Source organism: Elephas maximus, chromosome 5 (genome assembly GCF_024166365.1).
Source record: "Elephas maximus indicus isolate mEleMax1 chromosome 5, mEleMax1 primary haplotype, whole genome shotgun sequence".
Lineage (NCBI taxonomy): Eukaryota > Metazoa > Chordata > Mammalia > Proboscidea > Elephantidae > Elephas > Elephas maximus.
The window spans coordinates 23,819,313-23,832,640 of record NC_064823.1 but is presented as its reverse complement, the minus strand read 5'-3'; the positions used below and the strand labels follow the sequence as shown (position 1 = coordinate 23,832,640).

The 13,328-nt window shown below is 36.3% G+C and overlaps 1 protein-coding gene across 2 annotated transcripts in view; it reads left to right on the top strand.

Moving 5' to 3' along the window:
* SPATA5 (spermatogenesis associated 5) overlaps nt 1-13,328 on the top strand; it is a 350,714-nt gene that overhangs the window by 274,742 nt on the left and 62,644 nt on the right. For both annotated transcript variants that reach the window (XM_049885372.1, XM_049885371.1), the window contains one exon: nt 6,970-7,134. In XM_049885372.1, the coding sequence (XP_049741329.1) occupies nt 6,970-7,134 (165 nt within the window). The remainder of the gene's footprint in view (nt 1-6,969; nt 7,135-13,328) is intronic.

The following is a 13,328-nucleotide window of genomic DNA, read 5'->3' as shown; positions in this document are numbered from 1 at the left end:
GAGCAACTTCTTTGTGCAAAGCACCATGAGGAATACAAAGAAGCACATTAAAAGCCTATAAAGCATCCATGAAAGAGTTAAATGCAGCACGTTTTAATGAATAGACTAAGACAGTAGTAGAAAAGATGACAATACACGATTAATTAACAAATTACTTCAGAATTTAAGGATGATGTAAGAATCAAATTGCAACTTGAATGGATGCTGTGATACTAAAACCGTTGCCTTCGAGTCGATTCTGATCTGACTCACAGCGACCCTATAAAAACTGATCATTTAATGAGATAAAAACAGCCAACACCACCTGGTGCATACAAAAAACTTTTTTAGACTGGCAGAAACAGTTAGGAGAGGAATGTGTTAAGAGACCAAGATCAATTAAACTTAAAATAGGCTCTGTTAAAACAAGGAAACCGATTTTCCTAATTCTTATAGCCTTTATCTTAGTAAACTTTTTCACAAGTAATTTGAAATCTTTTAACTTTATAGTAAAACTGAGTAAGTAGTAATGACATATATTTGTATTGCACACATATACACACCCTTAGATAACTAAGCCTTTTGAGATGAGTGTATTTGATACTAAGGACAAGATACTCTATAAGAGAAAAAAACTGTTTCCAGAAATACTAAACAAAGAAATCAAATTTTTTTTAATTTGGATCTTTAAAAGTGCAATCATTATTGGTTCAATAAGGTAATTGTCTAACCTTAAATTTATTATAACTGATTAAGAAAGTGAAAATGACAAATTCCGTTTGACTCAAGATAAGGTTTTGATTGAAAATGAGCAGCTTCAAATTTCCTTTATTTAAAAAAAAAAAAAAATCCAGAAATATTCCCTGATCTGAATGAGCTGGGTTTTAAATGAGGAGGAGGAGAAATTTTCCTTGTTGAGAAGGTGGGAAAAGGGAGAACAAACAGTATGTGCAAAGAAGTGAAGATGCAGCTGAGTATAAACCAGGGCTTCAAAGTGAATTATTCCAGTCCACGCCCCTGGAAGAAACTGAGACTCTTAGAAGTACAGAGACTGGACAAAGTCTTGAATAAGTTCTGGAAAACGCAGCTTGCCCTATGATTTTTTTGTAATAGAGTTTTGATGTAGAGACCGCAATAGCTGTGACTTTGGGCTTCAAAGAATTAGAAGGCCTCAGCTTGTTTTTTCATTGAGAGTTGTCATATTATGATTTTAAAGTAACAGAACATTCCATCATTCAGAAAATATTCTTCTACCCTGATATACCAGAACAGTATTTTTAAAGAAATTCTAGGAAGGGTGTTAACACATTAGGGGTTCTACAGGAAGGAAGGCTCTTTCCTACTATTTTTTAGGTATAACTTTCACTGACAAGATCAGGCCAGGAAAAGCCTAACTGGCTCTTGGCCCAGACAATGTTACAATCATTGAGTGCACTCAACCTGCACTGCCTGGGGACAGCAACAATTTAAGACAGAAAAAAAGCACAGGCCACATGCTGCACATTGTTCCAGTGTCTTAGATGGCGTGTATGCTCTATATCCTTTGCTGTGATGTTCTTTGAACTATTAGAACGGAAATTTTAAAATAGCCTAGAATTTTAGTTTTCCCAGAAGGGTGTCAACTTTAAAAAAAAAATAGTAAAGCTATTCACAGCTGTATCCCCAGCAACTAAAACAGTTTTTGATGAGAGTTCTTAAAATTAATTGTTACTTCATTTTCAGAACAAGAATTGTTTTCATTTGCCCATTGATAATGAATATCATGTTGTACTAGAATATTATGTTGTACTAGAAGCATTGTAAAATTGAAAAGAACTGATCCAGCGTTCGAAGACCCCCAGTTTCAATCAGGTCTCTACAGTTTATTGTGTGACCTTAGGCTTCATTTTCTTTGTCTCATTGGGGGTATAATAATATCTAATTCACAGGATTGGGGAAATATTAAATGAGATACAGTATGTGAAAAGTGCTTTATAAAATCTTAAGGGCTATATAAATATTAATGTCATTTGTGGTAGAAAATACTTAATAATGTTAAAATACATATTTACTGGGATTATCCTAATTTTCTGCATCCTGCATTTGTTTTAGGTAGGGGGACAAGTGATCCCTATTGATTGAAATGCAGTTTTGAATTCTTTGATAAATTGCATTTCAGGGAAGCTGATTGTGCATTATTTCTAGCAAATGAACTAGTGTGAGGTGTGGGGAATAGTCTATAAATAAAGCATTCATTTTTAAATGAAATATATTTACTGTATATTTTTCTTGATTGACTTAACCTTTTGCTTGCTAATTTGTACACAACTAAAGAATTAATAGATATTTGGTAGATACTTAATATGTTCTAGGAATTATAGCATGGGGAAATGGAACATTAAGCTTTTGAGATGTTCCATGATTAACCAAACCAGAAGACCAAACCCATTGCCATCCGGTCGATTCTGACTAATAGCAACACTTAGGATGGAGTAGAACCACCTCATAGGGTTTCCAAGGAGTGACTGGTAGATTCACACTGCCGACTTTGGATTAGCAGCCAAACGCTTAACCACTGTGCCACCAGGGTTTGGAAATTTGGGGTAGAATTTCCACGTACTACTATAGCCCTCTCATGGAGATTCTTCATATCCATTAGTGTAGATTCTAAAAAGTCCCTCATGTAGAACCTGTTTAATTTTGTTTCTACCAAGTGTTTCCCAAACTTATTTGACTAGAAAACCCTCCTTTTTTTTTTTTTTTCATTGCACCTGTTAACATTCTTTGGAATACTTTGTAAAACTGGTATGAGAAATAATAGTATTGGCTACATGAATTTTAACAGTATATTTGGAATTCTGAACATGAATATAACCTGATAAATTTTAATTTTTTTTTAAGAGTTGTCTATGAGATTGAAATGGCTGTGGTACCTGATACCTGTAATTCATCGCCAGATCATAGGAATTGGTCTGTTACAACTCCTTAAGTATTCTTTCTTTTACTGACCACTTCTTATGTTACCTTTCCCAAACTACTTAATCGAAGAAGATAATCTTTTCAGATGGCAATCTGAAAACATCTTTATAGCCAGTACGTTTAAAAAAAAATTTTTTTTTCTGACCTATAAATACTGAGAACCTAACAAATGCAAGTTACTGCTCTTTTTTTTTTTTTTAGTCTCCTTTACATACAATAAACTGCATCAATATAAAGAGTAAAATTCAATTAATTTAAAAAGATAATTTACACCTGTGAAACCACCTCTGGCGGCAAGGTACAGAACATTTCCATTACTTCCCCAAGTTTCCTTTTGTCCATTTGCAGTTCCCTCTGCCTCCAGCCCCAAGTAACCAGTGGTCTGCTTTTTCTCACTATAGATTGTTGTTGTTGTTAGGTGCCGTTGATTCAGTTCCGACTCATAGAGACCCTGTGTACAACAGAACGAAACGCTGCCTGGTCCTGCTCCATCCTTACAGTGGTTGCTATGTTTGGGCCTATTGTTGCAGCCACTGTGTCTATCTCCTTGAGGGTCTTCCTCTTTTTTCCTGAGCCTCTACTTTACCAAGCATGGTGTCCTTCTCCAGGGACTGGTCCCTCCTGATATCATGTCCAAAGTACTTGAGAAAAGGTCTGTCCATCCTCCCTTCTAAGGAGCATTCTGGCTGTACATCTTCCAAGACAGATTTGTTCATTTTTCTGGCAGTCCATGATATATTCAGTATTCTTCACGAACACCGTAATTCAAAGGCATCGATTCTTCAGTCTTCCTTATTCATTGTCTAGCTTTCACGTACATATGAGGCAATTGAAAATACCATGACTGGGGTCAGGCCCCCTTTAGTCCTCAAAGTGATATCTTTGTTTTTTAATACTTTAAAGAGGTCTTTTGCAGCAGATTTGCCCAAAGCTATTCTTTGTTTGATTTCTTGACTGCTGCTACCATGGGCATTGATTGTGGATCCAAGTAAAATGAAATCCTTGACAACTTCAATCATTTCTCCATTTATCATGATGTTGCTTTTTGGTCCAGTTGTGAAGATATTTGTTTTCTTTATGTTGAGGTGTAATCTATACTGAAGGCTATAGTCTTTGATCTTTATCAGTAAGCGCTTGAAGTCCTCTTCGCTTTCAGCAAGGAAAGTTGTGTCATCTCTATATCTCGGTTTGTTAATGAGTCTTCCTCCAATCCTGATGTCATGTTCTTCATATAATCAACTGCTTGGATTATTTGCTTAGCATACATATTGAATAAGTATGGTGAAAGTATACAACCCTGACGCACACCTTCCCTGATTTTAAACCGCGCAGCATCCCCTTATTCTGTTTGAACAACTACCTCTTGGTCTATGTACAGGTTCTACATTAGCTCAATTGAGGGTTCTGGAATTCTCATTCTTTGCACTGTTAACCATAATTTTTTATGATCCACACAGTCAAACACCTTTGCATAGTCAATAAAACATAGGGAAACATCTTTCTGGTATTTTCTGCGTTCAGCCAAGATCCATCTGACATCAGCAATGATATCACTCATTCCACATCCTCTTCTGAATCCAGTATCCCATCACCGACAGCATTATATTTTAGGATAGATCTCGAAATGTTCTTTTTGACTATGGATGAGATGCTGTTCCTGTTCAATTTGAATTTGTCATTCCTGGCATAGTAGACCATATGATTGCCCGATTCAAAATGGACAATATCCGTCCATTTCGGCTCACTCATGTTTAGGATATCGATCTTTATGTGTTCCATTTTATTTTTGATGACTTCCAATTTTTCTAGATTCATGTTTTGTAAATATGACGCTCTGATTATTAATGGATGTTTGCAACTGTTTCTTCTCATTTTGAGCTTGAGCCCGTCCATGTCACTAAAGTTGACACTACTTTGAGGAGGCAGGTCTTCCGAAATCTTATTTCAAGTGCCTTCCAACCTGAGAGGCTTATCTTCTGGCACTATATCAGACAATGTTCCACTGCTACTCATGAGGTTTTCACCTGCTCTTTTTTTTTTTTTAAGAAGTAGATACCCAGGTCCTTCTTCCCAGTCTTTCTTAACCTGGAAGCTCCACTGAAACTTGTCCACCGTAGGTGACCATGCTGGTATTTGAAATACCAGTGGCATAGCTTCTAGCATCACAGCAACACACAAGCCAGCACAGCACAACAAACTGATAGATGAGTGGTGGATGGATTAGATTGGGTTTTTTAGTATTTTATATAAATGGAATTATGTAGTATGTATTATTTTATGTGTGGCTTCTTTAAGCCAGCATAATCATTTTGAGACTATTGCGTGTTGTTGAGTGTATCAGTAGTTTGTTCCTTTTTATTAATGATTAGTTTTCTGTTATGTGGAAATTTGGACAGCACACAAACAGAAACATATGGTATACTTATTTTGTTTCTCCATTCATGAATTGATGGACATTTGGGTTGTTTACAGTTTGGGGCTGTTGTTATTAAAGCTGTGAACATCCATGTGCAAGTCTTTGTGTGGATACATATTTTCATTCTACTTGGGTAAACTCCTAGGAGTGGAATGGCTGGGTTATTATAGTGAGGTATGTTTAACTTTTTAAGAAACTGCCAAATAACTTTCTTAAGTGTTTGTACTATTTTATATTTCCATCAACAATGTATGTAAGTTCTAGTTGCTTCATATCCTTAGCAACATTTAGTATTGTCAGTGTTTTTCATTCTAGTCATTTGTAAGGCAATATTATGGTGTCTCATTGGGTTGGTCTGGGTATTGTGGTTTAAATTTGCAGTGATCTGATAACTAATGTGGTTGAGCATCTCTTCATATACTTACCACCTTGCCTTCTTAGTGAGGTATCTGTTCAGATTTTTTGCCATTTTTAATTAAACTGTTTATTTTCTTATTGTTAAATTGTTGGAGTTCTTTATGTATGTTGGATACAAGTCCTTTTTTAGGTATCATATTAATATTTTTTTTTCTGCTGTCACTTTCCTTTGCATTTTCTTCATGGTAATGGTTGTTTTGTTTTTTTACAAATATCAGTTTACCAATTTTTTCTTTTATAGTTCTTCTAGAAGTTTTATAGTTTTAGCTTCTACCTTGAGGTTTTTTTTAATCCATTTCAAGTTAAATAGATCTAATTGTTGCAGTATCACTTCAAGATGCTTTCACTCTTCTCATTTTCATTTCCATAGAAATTTTATAATCAGCTTGTCAATTTCTTTATTATAGGCCTTATGGAATTTGACTGGGTTTGTGTTGGATCTATAGATAAATTTGGAGAGAATGGTTCTGTAGCAATATCGAATCTTCCAATCTATTAAAATGATATTATCTTTATATTTTTGCAGGTCATCTTTAATTTCTCTTAGCAGTATTCTGTAATTTTCAGTGAAGAGCTTGTGCATGCCTTTTGTTAGTTTGATTGCCAAGTTTTTTATGTTTTTATCTTTTATGCTTTTAATGTATTCCCATAAACAGATTTTTTAAATTTAATTTTCTAATTGTTTGCTGCTTAAAAAATATGGTTGGTTTTTTAATATTAAATTTGTACTCTGATCTTGCTAACAGTTGTTTTGTAAGCTAGACATACTCAGTCTATATATGTTACTAATGATGTGTTTGGACAATAATCATTGAGTGATAAAGGAATACAAGGATGGAATTATGGGAGATTATATCAAAAGTTCTGCTTTTATTGCAACAATTTTCTAACAATTCCTTTTGATATAATGAGTGTAAGCGATACACACATTTCCTAAAAGAGAATAATCATCTTCTGCTAACAGTTGCTGAGGAGCAGAAAGCCTCCTGGAAATACTGCTTTTCAAAACTGCTCTGAACATTGTTTCTTTGTCGAAATATTTGAAATAGATTATAGAATCTCTAGTGCTTGTTCTATTTACTATTGAAGAGTAATAGTGGGTTGTTCCTGAGATTCTGGACATCCCCTTTCCTTTGGTGCCTGATGTGGAATGTCCGTTCTGAACTTGACTGATCCATGTTGCCCCATCTTCTTTATAGGCATTGATGCGGCCTGGGAGAATTGATAGAATCATCTATGTGCCTTTACCAGATGCAGCAACAAGAAGGGAAATATTTAACCTGCAGTTTCGCTCTATGCCGATCAGTAACGGGGTTGACCTAGATGAACTTATCCTCCAAACAGACACATATTCAGGAGCAGAGGTAAGATAACTTCCCCTCAAAATACCTTGGTGTAAGGGAAGCAATAGCTTGGGTCAGTTAGCAGGAAAAGACTGCTTGCTGGCAGCTGTTTTAAATGATCATGTATTAAAAAATCTTAAAATAGGAAATGCCGTACATGATAGATCATCACTGTTAAATTGTATTTTACCTGGCCTCTATTATATCTCAGTTGTTTCCTACATGCTTGTATTATTTCTCAAAATGTAGTCTTCAGAGAAGTAGTGTGATATAGTGGGAAGAAGAGCTAGAAGTCAGAAGATTCTGTGTTGGGCTTCTTCATACATAACTTTGAGCCAGTCACGTACTTCTCTAAACTCATTTCTTTACCTGTCAAACGGAGATGATAGTGTAACCCTTCCTACTGTCATGGATATCATAAAAATGAAATTAGGATATCAAGAAAGCACCCAGAAGTACAAAGGGCTAGGCAAAATCTTTACTCATTTTAGAAAATTTTCTCAGTCTATTTATGTATTAACAAAGATTCTCTCATAAAAACGGTAAAAGGGACACACATTCTGCCCCAGCTGTGAAAATATACTTTCAATAGGAATATGAAAGGGCTTCATAAAAAATATGAAAATCACTTTAAGTGTGACAGATTAGTTTTCCTTGTCTTAGCAACTCTTAAAAAAAGGTTGATTTTATTTTTAAAATAAAATTTCATTAAAATAATTCTGTAATTTTTCTGTGTGCATTTATTAAGGACAGACTATATTCCTTAACACAGAAATATCTCCTGAGTACTACTAATGTGGATTTATCCCAGGAAATTCATATTTTTTTAAGTAAGAATTTGCAGAGTCTTTTCATCCTGAATTTTCCAGCAGGCTGGGACTCTACATCCTATTTTGCTTGCTCTTGTTCTTTTCTATTTTCTGTAAAAACCAAAGAGATTAGCACATAACAGGTCATTAGTGGTATGTACTTGGAGAATAGTATAGACAAATTCACAGGTGAAATTGGACTTGTGGGTGTCATGCTAATAACAACCACTAAAATAAATTACCGAATCCACTCATAGTTTTATCTGAGAAGGTATGGATATTGGATATTCCCCTTTTATGTGTTTCAACTCCACTAGAAAAAAGCCCTGCACCAAGTAGCTTGAGATGCAGTTGAAGTGCATTCGTCTTTAGGTCCAGTCTGAAACTGTAACCTTTCTGAGTACCTCTTTGGCACGACCATCCATGAAGCTAAAATGACTTCTGTTGCTGTTAATAACCTGCTCCAACATTTCTAGAATTCATTTTGTTATGAAACCAAAGGGCAGCATCACATATGTGTTATGTTATTACCTATGTGTTATATTGGTTAACAGGAAGCAGCAAGGAGAGGAAATCCTAAAAATCTTTCATTTGCGCTAAGTGGAAGAGCAGTTAACATAGTAGAAATGTGCCTGTCTCACTTCGAAGTAATTCATAGAAGTAACATTGAAATACAAAATAAAAATAAAAGTTAATGAAGTTCTGTCTGGCTAAGGAGAAAGAACTAATTTGGTGCCAGGAATAATTATACCAGCTTGCTAATTCTCAAGTAATACATGCCTTACTCGGTATAAAATGGAAGCACATTTCTGATTAATTTTTATATTGGATCTTTTAAAAATAGCTATGGGAGAAACAGCTTTAAATTCTTTCCCTCCTTAAATTATATTTTTGTGTCCCAATTGCTTGGGTGGGGAAGAGATATCCTGTTTATGATCAAAGTATCATTACAACTTCATAGAAATTTTATTCCAGAGCTTCATCTTAGTAGCTCTGGCATTTCAAAACCTGAAACAGGTTTTTTCACTCTTTTCTTCTTTCTGAATATTTAGGCAATTTACACAAGTACCTTATTGTTTCAAGAGAATAATTATCATTAAACCAGGGGCAATGGTGGTTCAGTGGTAGAATTCTCACCTTCCATGCAGGAAACCTGGGTTCAGTTCCCAGCCAATAGACCTCACGTGTAGCCACCACCCATCTGTCAGTGGAGGTTTGCATGTTGCTGTGATGCTGAACTAGTTTCAGCGGAGCTGTAGAAAGAAAGGCCTGGCGATATACTTCCAAAAATCAGCCAGTGAAAACCCCATGGATCACAGTAGTCCGATCTGCAACCAATCATGGGGATGGTCCATAATTAGGCATCATTTCGTTCTATTGTGCATGGGGTCACCATGAGTTCGGGACCAGTTCACAGCTGCTCACAACGTTAACCGTATAATTTTTTTTTAATTAACATATATGATATTTATGACAGGTAAAGCTTAACTTCAGCCTTGGTGGTGTAGTTGTTAAGAGTTTGGCTGCTAACCAAAAATCTACCAGCTGCTCCTCAGAAACCCTATGGGGCAGTTCTACTCTGTCCTATGGGCTTGCTGTGAGTCGGAATCAACTTGATGGCAACAGGTTTGATCTCCGCAATGGGTAAAGCTTAGCTTCAGATAAAATGTATGATCCCATTTCTGTTCCCTGTGTCTCTCTTTTCAGCAGAACAAAAATGGCGCTGCAATGTTTGACGACCAAAATTAGATGTGATTTTTTTTTTTTCCTTTTTTTGGTAGTAAAGTGACTTCTACCAGGACCTCAGTTGCCAGACTTCTGCCAGGCTCAGTGCTTTACCACTGATGTAACTATGCTTTCCCCAGCCTGATGCCATATATTTAGGACATGTTTAACAAACACTTGATAAAATGGAGTGGGGGAAGGGGAAGGTAAAAAAATTATCTTCAGGAAAACTAGACTTCAGTTCCCATTTGTCATAAGAGGAATCTTCTACTTGTGGCGCTGTACCCTGCTGTAGGCACAGTCTCTTTCTCAGAGCTGGGGTGTCTCTGTGGCCACTTTTGGTTTAAAAATGAAAATACCAATCAGTTAATTGTCTAATTGTCCCAGAAGAGTAGCATATTCAAGATTGTGTCAAATTAATTTTATTTAACTGTACACGGTTAGTTAGCTGTATAAACAAGAATTTGGCTAGATGAGCCAGAGATGAAGAAATCGCTGGCACTCTATTTGTTTTTTAGAAATGTAAAATGTTTAACTGTGGTGAGCTCTTTTTTATTTTTAATTAAAAGCTGTAGAAGATGACTGGGATAGAGATAGGGAGTGCTTTAAAAATACATATTATTTTCTCTTTACCTAAATACATATTTTCTCTTTACCTACTTTATTTTGCCCAGTCAACATTGTTGCATGAAAGCTTGCACAGGCCCACTATTTGAAATAGCTCCTTATACCCTCTTTGAGTTAGTCCATTTTCCCTCTTTGGAGAGGGTATACAGAGAATTGAAACATTTTTTAATCCTCAGGAGGGTCCCAGGAGGAAGTGTGTCGCCAGCTGGAAGGCGAATGCACTCACTAGGGAGCAGCCTCAGAGCGGGGCTGAAGCAGGGAGCACATCCCTCAGCACTCTCTGCCGCCTGCCGCTCCCCCGTGGCCCTGGATCTCATTGTCTTTGGCTTCTGGCTGTGGCTCCCAGGGAATGGAAAAACATTTTGCCATTTAAAAGCAGATGGGAATTCATTTCAGGAGGAAATAAGTCTTTTTTGGTTATAGCTATTGTTTTCTTCTGCTTTGATTTTTGTTTTTTGAGTTATTTGTAGCAGATTCCACTTCATTTATTCGTCTTTTATCAAATTATCGTAGTTATTTTAGGAAAACTTTTATCTTACACACTTAAAGGAAATCAAGTATCATAAATATATGCACATGAAAGCCGTAACTGGGCTGATGACCCAGTATGTACTTGAGAACAGGGTAATGAGTAAGATATATTTGAGAACAGGAATTGCTGATATAGGCTGAAGGTTAAAATTGGTAAAATTTGAGTTGAATTTTTATTTGCATCTGAATGTTATTTTCTTTTTACTGGTTGTTATCTCATTAAGTGAAATTGGCAATATATCTAAGAGCCAGGTATCAACTATACATTTCATAAATAATGTAAGTGATCACGATATTTATTTCATGTATTAAGATTTGGGTATTCAGCCTCCAAGTGAGGCAATAAAGTGGTGGGAACAAAAGGAATGTCAGTGTTGCAACTGGGTAGACCTTTAATAGATCCTAGCTTTTTTCTTTCAGGGAAGTTTCAGGGAAGTTATTTAACTTCTTCAAACCACAGAAGTGAATGAAGTTCTTTTGAGGATTAAATGAGATTTAAAAAAAAAAGTAAATGTAAGAATCACTGACACGTAAAGAATGCTTCATAAATGTTATTTTCCTTTATCCTTAGTTCATCTGTTCAGAAATTATATTTACCCCTAAAATATTAGATGGTGTTCTTACAAGATGACAGTGTTTTGCATTGCCTCAATTACTACATAAGTAATTTATCTGAAGGCTACTTTATAATCGAGTTTGCCTTTTTTCTTTAAAATCTAAAAATTTGCTTCATATGTAACTTTTAGTGTAATCTTAGGAATTTAGCTTTAGAAAGTCATTTTAAAACAATTTCTTAGAGTCAAATACATTTCACACTATGTTTAAAAAGTTTTCATGTATATTTATAGTCTTCTGTATCTCTGTTTTGGAAACCCTGGTGGCATAGTGGTTAAGAGCTGTGGCTGCTAACCAGAAGGTTGGCAATTCGAATTCACCAGGTGCTCCTTGGAAACCCTGTGGGGCAGCCCTACTCTGTCCTATTGGGTCACTATGAGTCAGAAGCAACTCGACAGCAGCGGCTTAGGGTTGTTTTTGTTTTTTGTTTGTTTGTTTGTTTTTGATCCCTATTTTACTAAAGTGATCTGTCTTGTCCTGAATCCTGTTTTGTTGCCTATATCCTACTGGTAATAGCTCAAGGTCTTCTTGCCAGCTTGACATCACCTTACAGTGGTGCCTCATTAGTTCAGGAAGGGTTCTTTTCACCAGCCTTGAGCTATTATAGCTAATAAAGGGAGAACCTTCAGTTACTTGTCTAGCTTGCTGATTAACACTCCTTCTGACATCCTGTTTTCTCCTACACAGTCAAAACAGAAGGAGCAATTACAGCCACTTAGGATGTCTGTACTCTTCCAATGTGAAACCTCTTGTGACAGTTTTCCTCAAACAAAAAAATGAGGATCAGTGTATTAGAATCAGGCACAGGTTGTCTATGTATCTGATTGGTCTTTCGGATAACTCATCTGAGATAGGACTAAGGATCCTAAAGCAGGTTAGGCCACCTTTTGGCCTGTTCTAAGGCCCTCTCTCTGGTTAGTGTTGGTATATAGGAGTTAGCAGCAATGTGTGTTTACCTCCAAAGCGGAGCTGAGCACCCTCTAGACTGTCTGCAATCTCCTTTTCCCCACCTAACCTGAAACTCCCCTATGAAGGTTTGCCTATTCCTATAGATAGTGACTTAGGAAACTAAACAACAGGTATGAAACATCTTGTACCATTTTTATACATACTTTTCCTATCGTTGTCAGAATCGACTCAATGCCAATGGGTTTGTTTTTGGTTTTTCTACAGTATCTTTTTATTTTCCAAAAAAAAGTATAAACTCCTTGAAGTTAGTAACTATCTTTTTATGCATTTCTTATGTTTCCAGGCATTGTAAATAAGACCTATAATTTAGAGGGAAAGACATAGACAACTAAGTTCTATATGTTTATGTCCCATGATCTAGTGATATGCAGAATACTATATGAGCAAAGAAGAGGTGGTAACTCACATTACCTAGGATTAAAGTAGATAGTTGATACCCTAAAGGGATGTTTGCTCTGAGTCCAATGGATGAATAGGAGTTCCCTTTGTAGAGTACGGAAACCTTGGTGGCGTAGTGGTTAAGTGCTATGGCTGCTAGCCAAAAGGTCAGCAGGCGCTCCTTGGAAACTCTGTGGGGCAGTTCTACTCCATCCTATAGGGTCGCTGAGTCAGAACCAACTCGACAGCAGCGGGTTTGGTTTGTAGAGTGGGGCTGGAAAGAGAGCACTCACTGCCGGCAGACAGCAAGGTAGAAATGCATGAAAGAGGTGCGTGATGTGTTGTGGACTCTGTTCAACGTTGGATATGACTAGAAGAAAGAGTTGGCATCTGAAATTAGTAGAACATGAATTAGGAAAAGTAGTTCAGATGCAAAGGGGCCTTGCATAGCCTCTGAACTTGCTTTTCTTCTTCAAGCAATGGAGAACCATTGAAATTTTTAATAAAGGAGTTCTGTGGTCAGATGTGTATTATGAAAAGAAGAGTGGCATTTGTGTCCAG